Raw genomic sequence first — 15763 nt, forward strand, 5'->3', positions numbered from 1 at the left:
TCTATATAAACTCTTGGAAACATGCAGCGTAGTTTTTCAGACAGATAATTGCCTTACATTTTATTTTGGGGTGAGCTTTTATTTGTAAAATCTTGTATTACAGTTTTGGAAATTAATAATTCTTTGTATATGATGCAGCAATATTTTGTAAATATGAGAAAAGTCTTTTCAGATTTGTAGCCAAAATCGCAATGATAGGAAATGATAGGTTAAGGATGGGGCTTATAAACATTAGAATTTTTTTGGAATATGGTCACTTGTTAACATGGATCTTTTATATGAAAACTTGTAGTTAGCGGTATGTTTCAAGATTGTAGCTGACAATTTATGTGAAATGCTTATAGCCATATATTCTACGTGATGGTTTATAAGAAGGGAAGAATGATCAGATGTCAAGTGTTCTTTTATTTTCTTTATCCAAAAACATTCCGGTGGTTATGTAAATACAGAATCATGTGGTGGTTCTTCTCTGTGCCTCTCTAGACATCTGTTTTTCACCACTTCTTTTTCTTTGTCTGCAGGCCCAGACTGATCTTGCTTCCTTGGCCTTTATCCCCTTGGCTTTCCTAGACACTGCCTTGTGCTGGTGGATATCCTTCTCATTGGCTTGTTTGATGACGGTCCATTTTCTCCCCTTGGAGATGGGTTTCCATTGATCTTTCTGCAAAGAGTTTTTATCAGTTATGTTGATTACTCCTTAGCGTGGGGAATAGTGCATGCTAAGTCTTAACAACTTGAGGGTTCAGGTAAGCAGTTTTCTTGTTTTATTTTTTTAATTTTAAAATCGAATTGGAAATTGGTGACTGTGGACCGAGCTCAAGAAAAATCTTTTGGCTGTTTTCTTTTAAATGAGCATTTCATCTTGATTTTGCACTTGTTATTTGTGTACCTAATCATTTAGTGTTAGAATCACTGGCTGTGCTGGTCCTGCTCTGTCTTTTAGTCTCTAGCAATTCTTTAATGCTTTGAAACTTATAAAACGATTTTGATCCTTAAAATTTGATTTCAGGAACTATGTAACGTGCTTTGACTCTTCTGAAACTCTGTGTAGGTTCAGTAGGTTTTAACCCTTATGGAGTGAGTGTTTTGTTGCCTCATTCAAAAGCTGACTTGGAATTGTTTGAAGATTTCCACCCTTTAGAATAAGTAATTGATTCATTTACAGGCAGAGTCAACCAGCAGATAACAAACAAGCTTCTATTTCAGCAATCTTTTTCTCCTGCTCTTTAAAATTAAATTTATTTATTAGGGACTTGGCCTGACGGCTAAAGGATTCAAGTTTTTGGACTTTATCTTATATTGAATTTGTTTTGGTTATTATATATTTGGTCCTGTTTGCAATTTTCATTATTACTGACCTGATAGATTGTGACTGTTGAAAAACTGTGAATGTAAACAAAATTGTTTTGTGAATTTGAGTGGGTTGCCATATAAGAGTTTTCAAAAGTGTCCTCGGTCTTAATAGCCAAAGCTTTTCTAGATTAGTATCTTTCCAAGTGTTTTGTGAACCTCTACAAGCATTGAGAGAAGAGGGAGGTGGGAATGGATTGTGCAGTAAGATAACCCAATGACTAGGTAACAGCTAAGGCTCTGTAAGAGCAGAGCAAATGTCAAATCTCTTATTTTTGTATCTGCTTCTCATTTTGAAAATTGAGCCAGGTGCAGTGGCTCATGCCTGTAATCGCAGCACTTTGGGAGGCTGAGGTGGGCAGATTGCTTTAAGCTCAGGAGTTTGAGACCAGCCTGGGCAACATGGCAAAGCCCTATCTCTACAAAAAATACAAAAATTAGTCGACCATGGTGGCTTGTACCTGTAGTCCCAGCTGCTGGGGAGGCTGAAGCAGGAGAATTGCTTGAGCCCTGGAAGCGGAGGTTGCAGGGAGCCAAGATCGCACCACTGCACTCCAGCCTGAGTGACAGAGTGAGACCCTGAGACCCTGTCTCAAAAATAAAAGAAAATTGAACCTGAGAGCAGATACCGTTTTTAGTACTCACCAATTCCCCTCCTGTTTTTCTCTGGCAACTTACTACTTGAGAATAATGTTCTGAAAATGGAGAGTCATTGCTTTTGGAAGCAAACCGTATGAGCTTCTCAACCAGTTGTAAGGTCCTTTTAATTCAGGATAATGCAGGCAACTGATGGCAAGTTCCTTAAGACGGCATGAGGGGACTGAGTATAGATCTCTGGGATATTACAGGCATGAGTATAATGATGACCCTCAACTAGTTTTGCTGGACAGATGAAAACAGAGCTACCCACCTTAAAGGGAGAGAGAAGATGATGTTAACTCTCTGTCCCTTGCCTATTACTCATGTTCACTTTATCTTCTACCATTTCCCTTTCTATTTATTTTCTTTTTTTGTTTCTCTAGAAAGCCTCTTCCTTTCTCTTTTTTATATTTTTTTCTCTTGTGATTTTGTACATTCTTACTTTATCCTGGTCTGTCTTCTCTTTATTGTCTCATTGAAAATGATGACTTTCGGCCAGGTATGGTGGCTCGTGCCTGTAATGCCAGCGCTTTGGGAGGCCAAGGCAGGAGGATCAGTTGAGGCCAGGAGTTTAAGACCAACCTGAGCCACATAGCGAGACCTTATCTGTACAAAAAAAACTAAAAATTAGCCAGGCATGGTGGCGCATGCCTGTAGTCCCAGCTGCTTGGGAGGCTGAGGTGGGAGGATTGCTTGAGCCTCAGTGGTGGTCAAGGCTATAGTGAGTCGTGATTGTGCCACTGCACTCTAGCCTGGGCTAGACCCTGCCTCACAAAAAAAAGGAAAAGAAAAGAAAATGATGACTTTCTTATTCATCTTGAGGTGTTTGTGAGATTGAGAATAAGAGAGCTATAAGGCCTCTGAGAGATCTATAAGTTTATTAGCATGACCCCAGATCCTCAAAGAAACCTGAAAACTAATTGGCTAGCTTACTGTTTTTTCCTGAATGTTGAATTCCTTGACCTGCAAACACATATTTATTAGCCTGACTCAAACAATGAAGCTATTAAAACTTCGGAGGAACATTGTAAAACTCTCTTTGTATCGGCATTTCACCAACACGCTTATTTTGGCAGTGGCAGGTAAGTCTGGGACTTTCTTCTTGGAGTTCAAATGTGATCTGTTTAGAATGGAGATTCTTAACCTGAAAGGCCATGGGTAGGCATAGAAAGTTTTGTATATTTCACTTGGAAAAGGATTCTTAGCTCTTGTCAAATTCTCAGAAGGATCTATGGTTTTAAAGAAGTTCAGAACCATTTATTTTTTCGTACAGTAGTTGGAAATCAACCTCATATTTCAGCTCTTCATTTATCCCTCTTCTATTTACATTCTTTCTTGAGGCATTCTTTGTCTTGAGGTTAGTTAGCTTAAGTGCCAGAGAGTGCTCTTTTTAGAAGACATTACCACATGTTTGTTTAGTTTTATTAAGTAGTTGTAGAATTTTAGATTAGGGTACATTGCTATTATAGTGCTTTTCCATATGTCAGCAAGCCTATGTAAGAAATTAGATTAGGTGGACTGTAACCAAACTAGGCTAATTTGCCTACCTCATTACCCTTGTAACCAGGAATTGTGAGGTCTGATTTATGATTGGAACTAGCTCTTCTGCTTGTGTTGCAGTTGTTTTATCAGCCATTTTTTTTTTCATCTGACCAGCCAAAGAAAAATTAGCATTACTATACTAGGGATAAAAGGAGAAAAAAAATGATGTTGATAATGCTGGAAGGAGCTATATTTCCAATACCTTATTTTCCAACCACGATGGTTACTAATGTAGCAGATGGCAAATAAAATTATTACCAAATTATCCTTTAAATACAGAAAGGATTGGCCAGAGTATATATCATGAGCCTTGCTGATAGCAGGTATACAGTACATTTGTATTGAATACACTTGTTAAAATAACTCATAGAATTGTGATGTATTTGGTAGTTTGGGGTGTGTGGCATTCCACTTAACTAGAAATGGGGGAATGTAATTGGGGATGTAAACCAGCATTCATACTCTGACCTGGTTTTTCATTTACCGTTAGCATCTATTGTGTTTATCATCTGGACAACCATGAAGTTCAGAATAGTGACATGTCAGTCGGTGAGTTATAAGCACATTTATGAATAATGTACTGTCTTACAAACAACTGATGATGTTGATGACAGTAGTAAGGTTCTTCTGAGTTACATACCTTATGAAAAATTAGAGCTAGGTCTCTACTCTGAGGGTTGTAATACTTCCCTCCTCCTAGGTATTCTATACTATCATGGTGCTTGGTATAGTAGATAGTTTTTTGTTTGTCTGACTGTATTCTCCCAGTTTCGGGAGAGAATTTTGTAAGTTATAATTACAGTATGCTACAACCCAGTCTTACTTTAACTAAAAATCTTAAGAAGTCCAGAGTACTAAATATTAAGTACCATATGTGTAAATAATACTAACCTGAATAGAAGCCACATCCTTAAGATCTGAGCTCAAAGACTGTGGCCAATAGGATTTCTTTAGAAGCAGCTAAGGCTCTATTTTGTTAAAAATAAATAAAAAATTGAAAATGAAAGTTACAAAGTATACAAATCTCATGTAACTTTCCCTTACCCTGTATAAGGTAACTTTCTTTTACCCTATATAAAACCCTTTCTTAAAGCTTCTCAGAGGGATGACGAAGCTTTGACAAATACTCTGTTCCATTGATGCATTTTCTTTAACAACAGTAAGCACTACAAGGGCAAAAACTACATTCATTCACTTTGTTTCCCCACCCTTACCACAGTACTAAGCACATAGCAGGCTCTTAGTAAACATAACTTGAATGAACAAATACGTGATTTTTGTTCTATGCCAAAGGCTTTATGAACAAGGGGTTAAGATAAGGTTTATAAATGTTGTACTTCTACCCCGTATTGTAGGACTGGCGGGAGCTGTGGGTAGACGACGCCATCTGGCGCTTGCTGTTCTCCATGATCCTCTTTGTCATCATGGTTCTCTGGCGACCATCTGCAAACAACCAAAGGTTCTTGGACTCTTCTGTTTACTCTGCTAACATGAGATAACCATGTCATCAACTAGGGGTGGTGCATTGGGAGACAGTATCAGGGCTGTGTCATATAGTGGAAGGAACACTGGGCCTGGAATCAGAAGAAATGGGATCCTATCTCAGCTCTCCTCTTAATTTCACGATTTTTGGCATGTGGCCTCTCCACCTCTCTGGCCTTAGTTCCCTTTCTATATAATGAGGGGGAATTAAACCCAGCAATATGAAGTTCCTTTCAGCTCAGACATTTTGTGATAAATACACAGGCATGCTATGGAGATAAATTGCAAGTTTGGTTTCAGACCATCACAATAAAGCAGATACTGAGTCACATGCATTTTTTGTTTTTTCCAGTGCATATCAAAGTTATGTTTACACTATTTATAGTCTACTATGTATGCAATAGCATTATGTCTAAAAAATGTACACACCTTAATTTAAAAACACTTTATTGTTAAAAAAAAAAAAAGAAAGAAAAAAAAAAAAATGCTGACACAGGGGCTGGGTGTGCTGGCTCACACCTGTAATTCCAGCACTTTGGGAGGCCGAGGCAGTCGGATCACCTGAGGTCAGGAGTTTGAGATCAGCCTGACAACTGTGGTGGAACCCCGTCTCTACTAAAAATACAGACATTAGCTGGGTGTGGAGGTGGACACCTGTAATGCCAGCTACTTGGGCACCTGAGGCAGGAGAATCGCTTAAACCTGGGAGGCAGAGGTTGCAGTGAGCCGAGATCATGCCACTGCACAGCATAAGTGACAGAGCGAGACTCCATCTCAAAAAAACAAAAAATGCTGACACACAAAGTGAGCACATTACTGTTAGGAAATGGCACCAATAGACTTCCTTGACACAGGGTTGCCACAAAATCTGGGAAGCACAATAAAATGAAACACCATAAAACCGAGTATGCCTGTAAGTATTTGTACAGTAAACAAGGGAGATAGATATATAATCTATTGTGTCAACTGGGCACGGTGGCTCATGCCTGTAATCCCAGCACTTTGGGAGGCCAAGGTGGCAAATCACATGAATCCAGGAGTTTCAGACCAGCTTGACCAACATGGCAAAACCCCACCTCTAGTAAAACTACAAAAATTAACCGAGCATGGCAGTGCATACCTCTAATCCCAGCTACTCCGGAGGCCGAGGCACAAGAATCGCTTGAACCCGGAAGCGGAGGTTGCAGTGAGGCGAGATGGCACCACTGCTTTCCAGCCTGGGTGACAGAGTGAGACTCTTTATCAAAGAAAAAAAAAGATATAATTGTGTCACTTATACTGAGTCTGTCCTGTCTAGTGTCTAGAAGGAAAGAAAACTTCTGTAACCAGTAACCCAGCTCACTTTGTAATGATAGAAAGGGTAAAATTAAAACTTACATAACCAGCTTTGAAATTAAAAATCTATGTGTAAATTTGATTTGTACAACTATAGGCAAATTTCATACATTTAGGAACTGCCTATCTGTATTTTGTGAATATGCCTTTTTTCCCTCTTTTCCCCCCTCATTTGCATGTAGACGGTTAAGAGCTTATATTAAACACCCATACCACCAAAGAAGGAAAAGGGTAACATGGTATAAACGACTAATTTTATAACCAGACTTACCAATGAAAGATTGAGATAGAAAATAGGTGAAATCCTTTTACTCCATGAAAATGGCCTTGCTGTCATTTCAAACTATGCACTTTATGTGTGTTCATCAAAAAAAGTCAAAGAATAGAGAAAAGTCATGAAAGAAAATACAGGAGATCTGAAATCCCACTATTGAGAAAGAACTTTTACATTCTGGAGACCCTTCTTTTATATCTGTCTGTTGATCTACTGGTTACTCACTAGCTATATTTGTATTTAAATATTTTCCCTTCCTCAGTCATTAAAAAATTTTTGAATTACCTTCCCTCTTATTTTTTTCCCCTTTTCTTTTAAAACAGTGCCCCCTTTCTCTGTGACTTCAGTGTTAACTGTATATTATAATGTGTCTTTTCCCTGTTCACTTATGGAATCTTCCATTACTCTTGTAACAGTACATTGTGGAGATTCCTTCCAGTGTAACAGGTTTAATTGAACTCATTCATTTTCATGGAGAGCATAAATATGGGACATGTGTAGTACAGTTAAATTAACATATTCTCTTATTAATGGGCATTTGGGATATTTCCAGTTTGCGGTGTGTCACGGTCCTCAAGACCATCCTAATGTTCAGCCATTTACTGGAAGGCCTCATGGGACACAGCATACAGTTATGCTTACAGTTAAGGTGTATTACGACAAAATGGTGATAGCAGGTCTAACTGGGGAAATCTGTATTTTCTTTCCTTGTGTTCTCTCTCTCTTCAAGTCAGTTCTTTTCCCCAGCAACAAAAATGTAGTAACACATTGTTGCTGTCCAGGAAAGCCCATTGATGTTCAGCACTCAAGATTTTTATTGGAATGTGTTACCTCCTCCCAGCCAAATATGTGACAGTATGCACAGACTGCTGCCAACGAGGGAAACTGATTTGAGCGTTCAATGTCCAGAGTTTTTACTGGGGCTCAATCACGTACTGTCTCTGTTGCTGACTTTTAGTTTCTAACCCCTCCTGGCAGTCAGGCTGATACCATTTCCTCTGGAGGTTAGAACTGATATGGCATGGCCCAAAGCCCCTATCATAAACCATGCTGTTAGACTGTCCGCCAAAGTCCCCAGGCAAATAAAGACAGGACATTTTATGGGTGTAGAGATAACCTCACATTAGTCAATGAAGGTTAATTTCTCACTACACACTGGCACATGCTCAAGAAATACTTAATGAGTGGGCTTGGATTTGCTAGGTTGCAGGATATGTGTATTTGTAATTTTTAAAGTATTTCCAGATTATGTTCCCGAAAGAAACCTGAAGGAAATTGCATATTTAATAACAATGGTATTCAAGGGGTTTTTTCTTCTTCCCTCTTTTTATGTCCCATCATTTTATTTAATTTTGGTGGATGAGAATTAATATTGTTACTTTTTGCATTTAAGGTTGGATCTTTAGCTTATTTTTTATTGGCTTATTGATCATTGTCTCTGTCCATTTTCTGCTGCTATAACAAAATATCACAGACAGTTTATAATGAACAGAGATTTGTTGGCTAGCAGTGTCAGCATCTGGTGAGGGCCTTTTTACTAGGTCGTCACATGACAGAAGGTGGAAGGGCAAAAGGGAGAGCCCACTCCAGAAAACCCTTTATATGACAGCATTAATTCATTCATGAGGGTGGAGCCCTCATGACCTAAATGCTTTCCATTAGGCACAACTCCCAACACTATCACACTGGGAATTAGGTTTCAGCATGACTTTTGGAGGGGAGCAACATTCAGACTGTAACAATTACTTATGTATTGATTCGTAGGAATTTATTTATTTTGAGATGGGGTCTCGCTCTGAAGCCAAGGCTGGAGTGTAGTGGAGCAACCTTGGCTCACTACAACCTCCACCTTCTGGGCTCAAATGATCCTCCCACCTCAGCCTCCCGAGTAGCTGGGACCACAGGTGTGTACCACCACAGTGGGCTAATCTTTCTATTTTTTGTAGAGATGGGGTTTTGCCATGTGCCCAGGCTTGTTTCGAATCCCTGAGCTCCAGCAATCCGCCCACCTTGGCCTCCCAAAATGCTGGGATTATAGGCATGAGCCACCACCATACCAGGCCCAATTTGTAGGAATTTCTAATATATTTTGTATGCCGATATTTTGTTTGTTCTAAGTATTGCATATATTTTCTGCCAGTTAATTATCTTTTGATTTTTTTTATGCTGTTTTCAATCATACAAAATCTCAGAAATATGGAGTTAGTTTTTCCCTTCAAGGATTGTACATTTTGCATCTTATTTTGGCAAATTCTTATCTAGCCTAAGGTGAGGTCAAAAAATTATTCTCTAATGACTTTTTAAAAATTTCACAATCAGGCCGGGCACGGCGGCTCATGCCTGTAATCCCAGCACTTTGGGAGGCTGAGGCGGCGGGTGGATAGCCTGAGGTCAGGAGTTTGAGACCAGCCTGACCAACATGATGAAACCTCATCTCTACTAAAAATCACAAAGATTAGCTGGACGTGGTGGTGGGCACCTGTCATCCCAGCTACTTGGGGAGGCTGAGACAGCAGAATTGCTTGAACTCAGGAGGCGGAGGTTGCAGTGAGCTGAAATCGTGCCATTGCACTCTAGCCTGGGCAACACAAGCGAAACTTCGTCTCAAAAAAAAAAAAAAAAAATCACAAGCAAGATGTTCATGCCCCAAGAATTACTTGATTCTAGGCTCTCTACTCTCTTGTGTTCTGGTCCTGCATCACTAGCACACTGTCTGAATTACTCTAGGCTTCTGATAAATCATGGTATCTGGAGGGCCTTTATTTTAAATTTTTGCCCTTTATTTAAAATTTTTTTTTATTTTACATAGGGTCTTGCTATGTTGCCTAGGCTAGACTCAAAACTTCTGGGCTCAAGGGATCCTCCTACCTCAGCCTCCTCAGTAGCTGAGACTAATGGTGCATGTCACTACACTCAGCTTTTGGTTTTAATAAAAAAAATTTAGATTGTTTAATTCTAGGAAAAGCTATTAAGATTCTGATTGGAACTTAATTGAATTGATGAATTAGGGAGATTATATTTTTTTGACAATTCTTTGACTATGGCATCTCTCCATTTTTTAGTCCTTCAATTATGTTTTGTAACTTCTGATTTAAATTTTGTGGCTCTTACGAATGCAACCTTTAAAATATATACAGCTTTTCAAATATGTAGGATGCTGTTGCCTCCCCACCCCACCGTCTCTCTCTGTCTTTGTCTCCTTTCTTTCTTTTCTCGACGGAGTCTTGCTCTGTCACCCAGGCTGGAGTACAGTGGTGCAGTCTTGGCTCACTGCAACTTCTGCTCCCCGGGGTCAGGATTCTCCTGCTTCAGCCTCCTGAGTAGCTGGGATTACAGGCACGTGCCACCATGCCCAGCTAATTTTGTACTTTTAGTAGAGACGGGGATTCACCATGTAGGCCAGGCTGGTCTCAAACTCCTGACCTCAAGTGGTCCATCCTCCTCAGCTTCCCAAAGTGCTGGGATTACAGGCGTGAGCCACCATGCCCAGTTTGCTTTTTTAATGTATATCATACCCAGCAACCCTCCTGTTACATTGTTAGTTCTGATAATTTCCACATTTTCTTTTCAGATAGATTTTGTCTAAAGTAATCATTACATGCTTCTTTCTTGCCAAATAATCTTCCTGCCTCAATTTTGATTCTTATATTATTAGCTTGGCTAAGCCCTCCTGTATAATATTGAATAGAGTCAATGACAATGGGCCCTCTCATCTTACTCTGACATTAAATGCTTCTCAAATATAATCAACTATGATATTTACCATGGAATTTGTTACCCATTAGCAAGTTATAGATGTTCCCTTCTATTCCTAGTTTATTAAGAATTTTATCTTGAAAGGGAGTTTTAAAAGCAAGGTAGAATGAAAATGGTAACAATAAAATGGGAAGTATAGAGTGAGGTCAAAGCTAAAGCATTCAGCTGGGCGCGGTGGCTTATGCCTGTAATCCCAGCACTTTGGGAGATTGAGGCAGGCAAATCATGAGGTCAGGAGATCAAGACCATCCTGGCTAACACAGTGAAACCCTGTCTCTACTAAAATACAAAAAAATTAGCCAGGTGTGGTGGCAGGCACCTGTAGTCCCAGCTACTCAGGAAGCTGAGGCAGGAGAATGATGTGAACCCAGGAGGCGGAGCTTGCAGTGAGCCGAGATCATGTCACTGCACTCCAGCCTGGGCAACAGAGCAAGACTCCGTCTCAAATAAATAAATAAATAAATAAATAAATAAAAGCTAAAACATTCTAGGAATTACATGTCTGGGAGCTGCTTTGCTGAATCTCTTGGAGGTTGTTAAGGAAAGCAGGCATCTGAGATATACCAGATCAGACCTTCATCTTCTGAGCTTCCCACTTGTAGGCTGAAATTTTAAATTACCTAGAATAGGCCTGCCTTCTCTTAACTCCCAATTTGAAGGCTGCGATTTTAAATTAGATGAGAATTTACCTAATTCTATTTGATACATATCCTTATGAATGAACATTTGTTGACTGCCTACTAAATGACACAGGTATTGTTCTAAGCACTTTATTTGTAATAACTGACTTTTACAAAACACTCCTATTAGTAGTGTTCTATTATCCCCTTCTTTACAGATGAGAAAAGTGGGTACAGAGAGATTAAGTAACTAGTCTAATGTCACAGGCAGTATTCACCTGAGCCTGCACTCATATATGTGATACTGTCCTGCTTCTCCCTTTTTTTTTTGTTTTGTTTTTTTGAGACGGAGTCTTGCTTTGTCGCCCAGGCTGGAGTGCAGTGACCGGATCTCAGCTCACTGCAAGCTCCGCCTCCCGGGTTTACGCCATTCTCCTGCCTCAGCCTCCCGAGTAGCTGGGACTACAGGCGCCCGCCACCTCGCCCGGCTAGTTTTTTGTATTTTTNTTATTTAAAATTTTTTTTTATTTTACATAGGGTCTTGCTATGTTGCCTAGGCTAGACTCAAAACTTCTGGGCTCAAGGGATCCTCCTACCTCAGCCTCCTCAGTAGCTGAGACTAATGGTGCATGTCACTACACTCAGCTTTTGGTTTTTAATAAAAAAAATTTAGATTGTTTAATTCTAGGAAAAGCTATTAAGATTCTGATTGGAACTTAATTGAATTGATGAATTAGGGAGATTATATTTTTTTGACAATTCTTTGACTATGGCATCTCTCCATTTTTTAGTCCTTCAATTATGTTTTGTAACTTCTGATTTAAATTTTTGTGGCTCTTACGAATGCAACCTTTAAAAATATATACAGCTTTTTCAAATATGTAGGATGCTGTTGCCTCCCCCACCCCCACCGTCTCTCTCTGTCTTTGTCTCCTTTCTTTCTTTTCTCGACGGAGTCTTGCTCTGTCACCCAGGCTGGAGTACAGTGGTGCAGTCTTGGCTCACTGCAACTTCTGCTCCCCGGGGTCAGGATTCTCCTGCTTCAGCCTCCTGAGTAGCTGGGATTACAGGCACGTGCCACCATGCCCAGCTAATTTTTGTACTTTTAGTAGAGACGGGGATTCACCATGTAGGCCAGGCTGGTCTCAAACTCCTGACCTCAAGTGGTCCATCCTCCTCAGCTTCCCAAAGTGCTGGGATTACAGGCGTGAGCCACCATGCCCAGTTTGCTTTTTTAATGTATATCATACCCAGCAACCCTCCTGTTACATTGTTAGTTCTGATAATTTCCACATTTTCTTTTCAGATAGATTTTTGTCTAAAGTAATCATTACATGCTTCTTTCTTGCCAAATAATCTTCCTGCCTCAATTTTGATTCTTATATTATTAGCTTGGCTAAGCCCTCCTGTATAATATTGAATAGAGTCAATGACAATGGGCCCTCTCATCTTACTCTGACATTAAATGCTTCTCAAATATAATCAACTATGATATTTACCATGGAATTTGTTACCCATTAGCAAGTTATAGATGTTCCCTTCTATTCCTAGTTTATTAAGAATTTTTATCTTGAAAGGGAGTTTTAAAAGCAAGGTAGAATGAAAATGGTAACAATAAAATGGGAAGTATAGAGTGAGGTCAAAGCTAAAGCATTCAGCTGGGCGCGGTGGCTTATGCCTGTAATCCCAGCACTTTGGGAGATTGAGGCAGGCAAATCATGAGGTCAGGAGATCAAGACCATCCTGGCTAACACAGTGAAACCCTGTCTCTACTAAAAATACAAAAAAATTAGCCAGGTGTGGTGGCAGGCACCTGTAGTCCCAGCTACTCAGGAAGCTGAGGCAGGAGAATGATGTGAACCCAGGAGGCGGAGCTTGCAGTGAGCCGAGATCATGTCACTGCACTCCAGCCTGGGCAACAGAGCAAGACTCCGTCTCAAATAAATAAATAAATAAATAAATAAATAAAAGCTAAAACATTCTAGGAATTACATGTCTGGGAGCTGCTTTGCTGAATCTCTTGGAGGTTGTTAAGGAAAGCAGGCATCTGAGATATACCAGATCAGACCTTCATCTTCTGAGCTTCCCACTTGTAGGCTGAAATTTTAAATTACCTAGAATAGGCCTGCCTTCTCTTAACTCCCAATTTGAAGGCTGCGATTTTAAATTAGATGAGAATTTACCTAATTCTATTTGATACATATCCTTATGAATGAACATTTGTTGACTGCCTACTAAATGACACAGGTATTGTTCTAAGCACTTTATTTGTAATAACTGACTTTTACAAAACACTCCTATTAGTAGTGTTCTATTATCCCCTTCTTTACAGATGAGAAAAGTGGGTACAGAGAGATTAAGTAACTAGTCTAATGTCACAGGCAGTATTCACCTGAGCCTGCACTCATATATGTGATACTGTCCTGCTTCTCCCTTTTTTTTTTGTTTTGTTTTTTTGAGACGGAGTCTTGCTTTGTCGCCCAGGCTGGAGTGCAGTGACCGGATCTCAGCTCACTGCAAGCTCCGCCTCCCGGGTTTACGCCATTCTCCTGCCTCAGCCTCCCGAGTAGCTGGGACTACAGGCGCCCGCCACCTCGCCCGGCTAGTTTTTTGTATTTTAGTAGAGACAGGGTTTCACCGTGTTAGCCAGGATGGTCTCGATCTCCTGGCCTCGTGATCCGCCCGTCTCAGTCTCCCAAAGTGCTGGGATTACAGGCTTGAGCCACCGCGCCCGGCCAGCTTCTCCCTTACTATTATAGGCAATTAAGAGCTTTCTGAAGGGGAAGAAATTTTGTTATTAAACTGATTTAATGAGTTACTATAATTGCAATTTCAATAATTAGTTTTGTAAAATGCAACTGGTATAGCAGTTTTTGAAGTTTTCTAATTTTTTCCTTGTGTTAGGTTTGCCTTTTCACCATTGTCTGAGGAAGAGGAGGAAGATGAACAAAAGGAACCTATGCTGAAAGAAAGCTTTGGTAGTCATAAAATTCACCTCTTATTAGTACTTTAAATGTTCTTTTTCTATAAGTACATTGTTTATCATTTTGTAACTATGTTGTTCCTATATTTGGTATGGGATGAAGTTAGGGTAAAGAAAATAAGGGTGTGAATCTTAAGATGAAGCCATGGTAAATTCAGTAAGTAATTGCACATTAAGTATCCATTTTACTTGCTAGAAGTGAGCTAAAAATTTTGCTTTGAACTTCCCAGCATACATGTAAAGATGGAGAAACATCTGTTTTATACTTCACAAGTATTAGAAAGCTTAAACTAACCTTGGGGCTTTTAATTTAAAAAAAGAAAAAAAAAGTTCTGAATCCATTTTGCCATCATTATCGGTCTGTTCACAAAGTTAACCAGTGTACATTTGTTTTCTTCTACAGAGGGAATGAAAATGAGAAGTACCAAACAAGAGCCCAATGGAAATAGTAAAGTTAACAAAGCAGTAAGTATGACTTTTCCATCCATCTTTGTTCTTTGCCCCATCTTCCAACCCTCAGTAGAACTACTAGAAGAAAACAGGAGGCAAGTTCGTGACATTGGTCTTGGCAATGATTTTTTTTGTATATGACCCCAAAAGCACAGGAAACAAAGCAAAACTAGAGAAATGAGGGTACATCAAACTATAAAGCTTCTGCACAGCAAAGGAAACAGTTAATAAAGTGAAAAGGCAACCTACAGAATGGGAGAAAACATTTGCAAACATTGCATCTGTTAAGGGGTTAATATCCAATTTATATAAGGAACTCAGTAGCAAGAAAACGAATAGCCCAGTTTAAAAATGGGCAGTGAACCTGAATATAGATTTGTTAACATAAGACCTACAAATGGCCAACAAGTATGTGAAAAAATTTTCGTCATTACTAATCCTCAGGGAAATGCAAATGAAAACTATAATGAGATAACACCTCACACCTGTTTGAATGGCATTTATCAAATGAAGAAATAACAAGTGTTGGCAAGGACATGGAAAAAAGGGAACCCTTGCACACTGTTGATAGGAATGTGAGTTAGTATAGCCATTATGGAAAATAGTATGGAGGTTCCTCAAAATTAAAAATAGAACTACCTTATGATCCAGCATTCGTATCACTGGGTATATACCGAAACGAAATGAAATCAGTATGTCAAAGAGATACTTGCACTGTCATGTTCATTGCAGCATTAATCACAGTAGCTGAGATACAGAATCAACCTGCATGTCCATCAGTAGATGAATGGATAAGGAAAATGTGTATTTCAATATACAGTGGAATACTATTTAGACTCAGAAGGAAATCTTGTCATTTGCAACAGTGTGAAGAAGCCTGGAAGATATTATGTGAAATAAAATAAGCCAGGCACAGAAAGACAAATACCACATGATCTCACTTATGTCGAATCTAAAAAAGTTGAATTCCTAGAAGCAGAGGGTTGAGTGGTGGTTACCAGGGGCTGTGGGAGAACTGGGGAGATGTTGGTCAAAGGGATTTTTTAAAATGTTTTTGGCCGGGCGCGGTGGCTCATGCCTGTAATCCCAGCACTTGGGGAGGCCGAGGCGGGTGGATCACAAGGTCAGGAGATCGAGACTACAGTGAAACCCCGTCTCTACTAAAAATACAAAAAACTAGCCGGGCGCTGCAGCGGGCGCCTGTAGTCCCAGCTACTCGGGAGGCTGAGGCAGGAGAATGGCATGAACCCAGGAGGCGGAGCATGCAGTGAGCCAAGATCGTGCCACTGCACTCCAGCTGGGGCGACAGAGAGAGACTCCGTCTCCAAAAAA

General features: G+C 39.8%; 1 protein-coding gene across 3 annotated transcripts in view; it reads left to right on the forward strand.

The window, feature by feature from the left end:
- Positions 1-15763, forward strand: part of TMEM87A (transmembrane protein 87A) — a 69092-nt gene that overhangs the window by 44831 nt on the left and 8498 nt on the right. For 2 of the 3 annotated variants that reach the window (XM_017861252.1, XM_017861391.1), the window contains exons 12-17: positions 522-590; positions 2963-3071; positions 4022-4080; positions 4887-4990; positions 13903-13976; positions 14385-14446. In XM_017861252.1, coding sequence (XP_017716741.1) covers positions 522-590; positions 2963-3071; positions 4022-4080; positions 4887-4990; positions 13903-13976; positions 14385-14446 — 477 coding nt within the window. The remainder of the gene's footprint in view (positions 1-521; positions 591-2962; positions 3072-4021; positions 4081-4886; positions 4991-13902; positions 13977-14384; positions 14447-15763) is intronic. The other variant, XM_017861192.1, reaches the window with a different exon arrangement.

The sequence above is a fragment of the Rhinopithecus bieti genome, unplaced genomic scaffold, assembly GCF_001698545.2.
Source record: "Rhinopithecus bieti isolate Rb0 unplaced genomic scaffold, ASM169854v2 scaffold_495, whole genome shotgun sequence".
Classification (NCBI taxonomy): domain Eukaryota; kingdom Metazoa; phylum Chordata; class Mammalia; order Primates; family Cercopithecidae; genus Rhinopithecus; species Rhinopithecus bieti.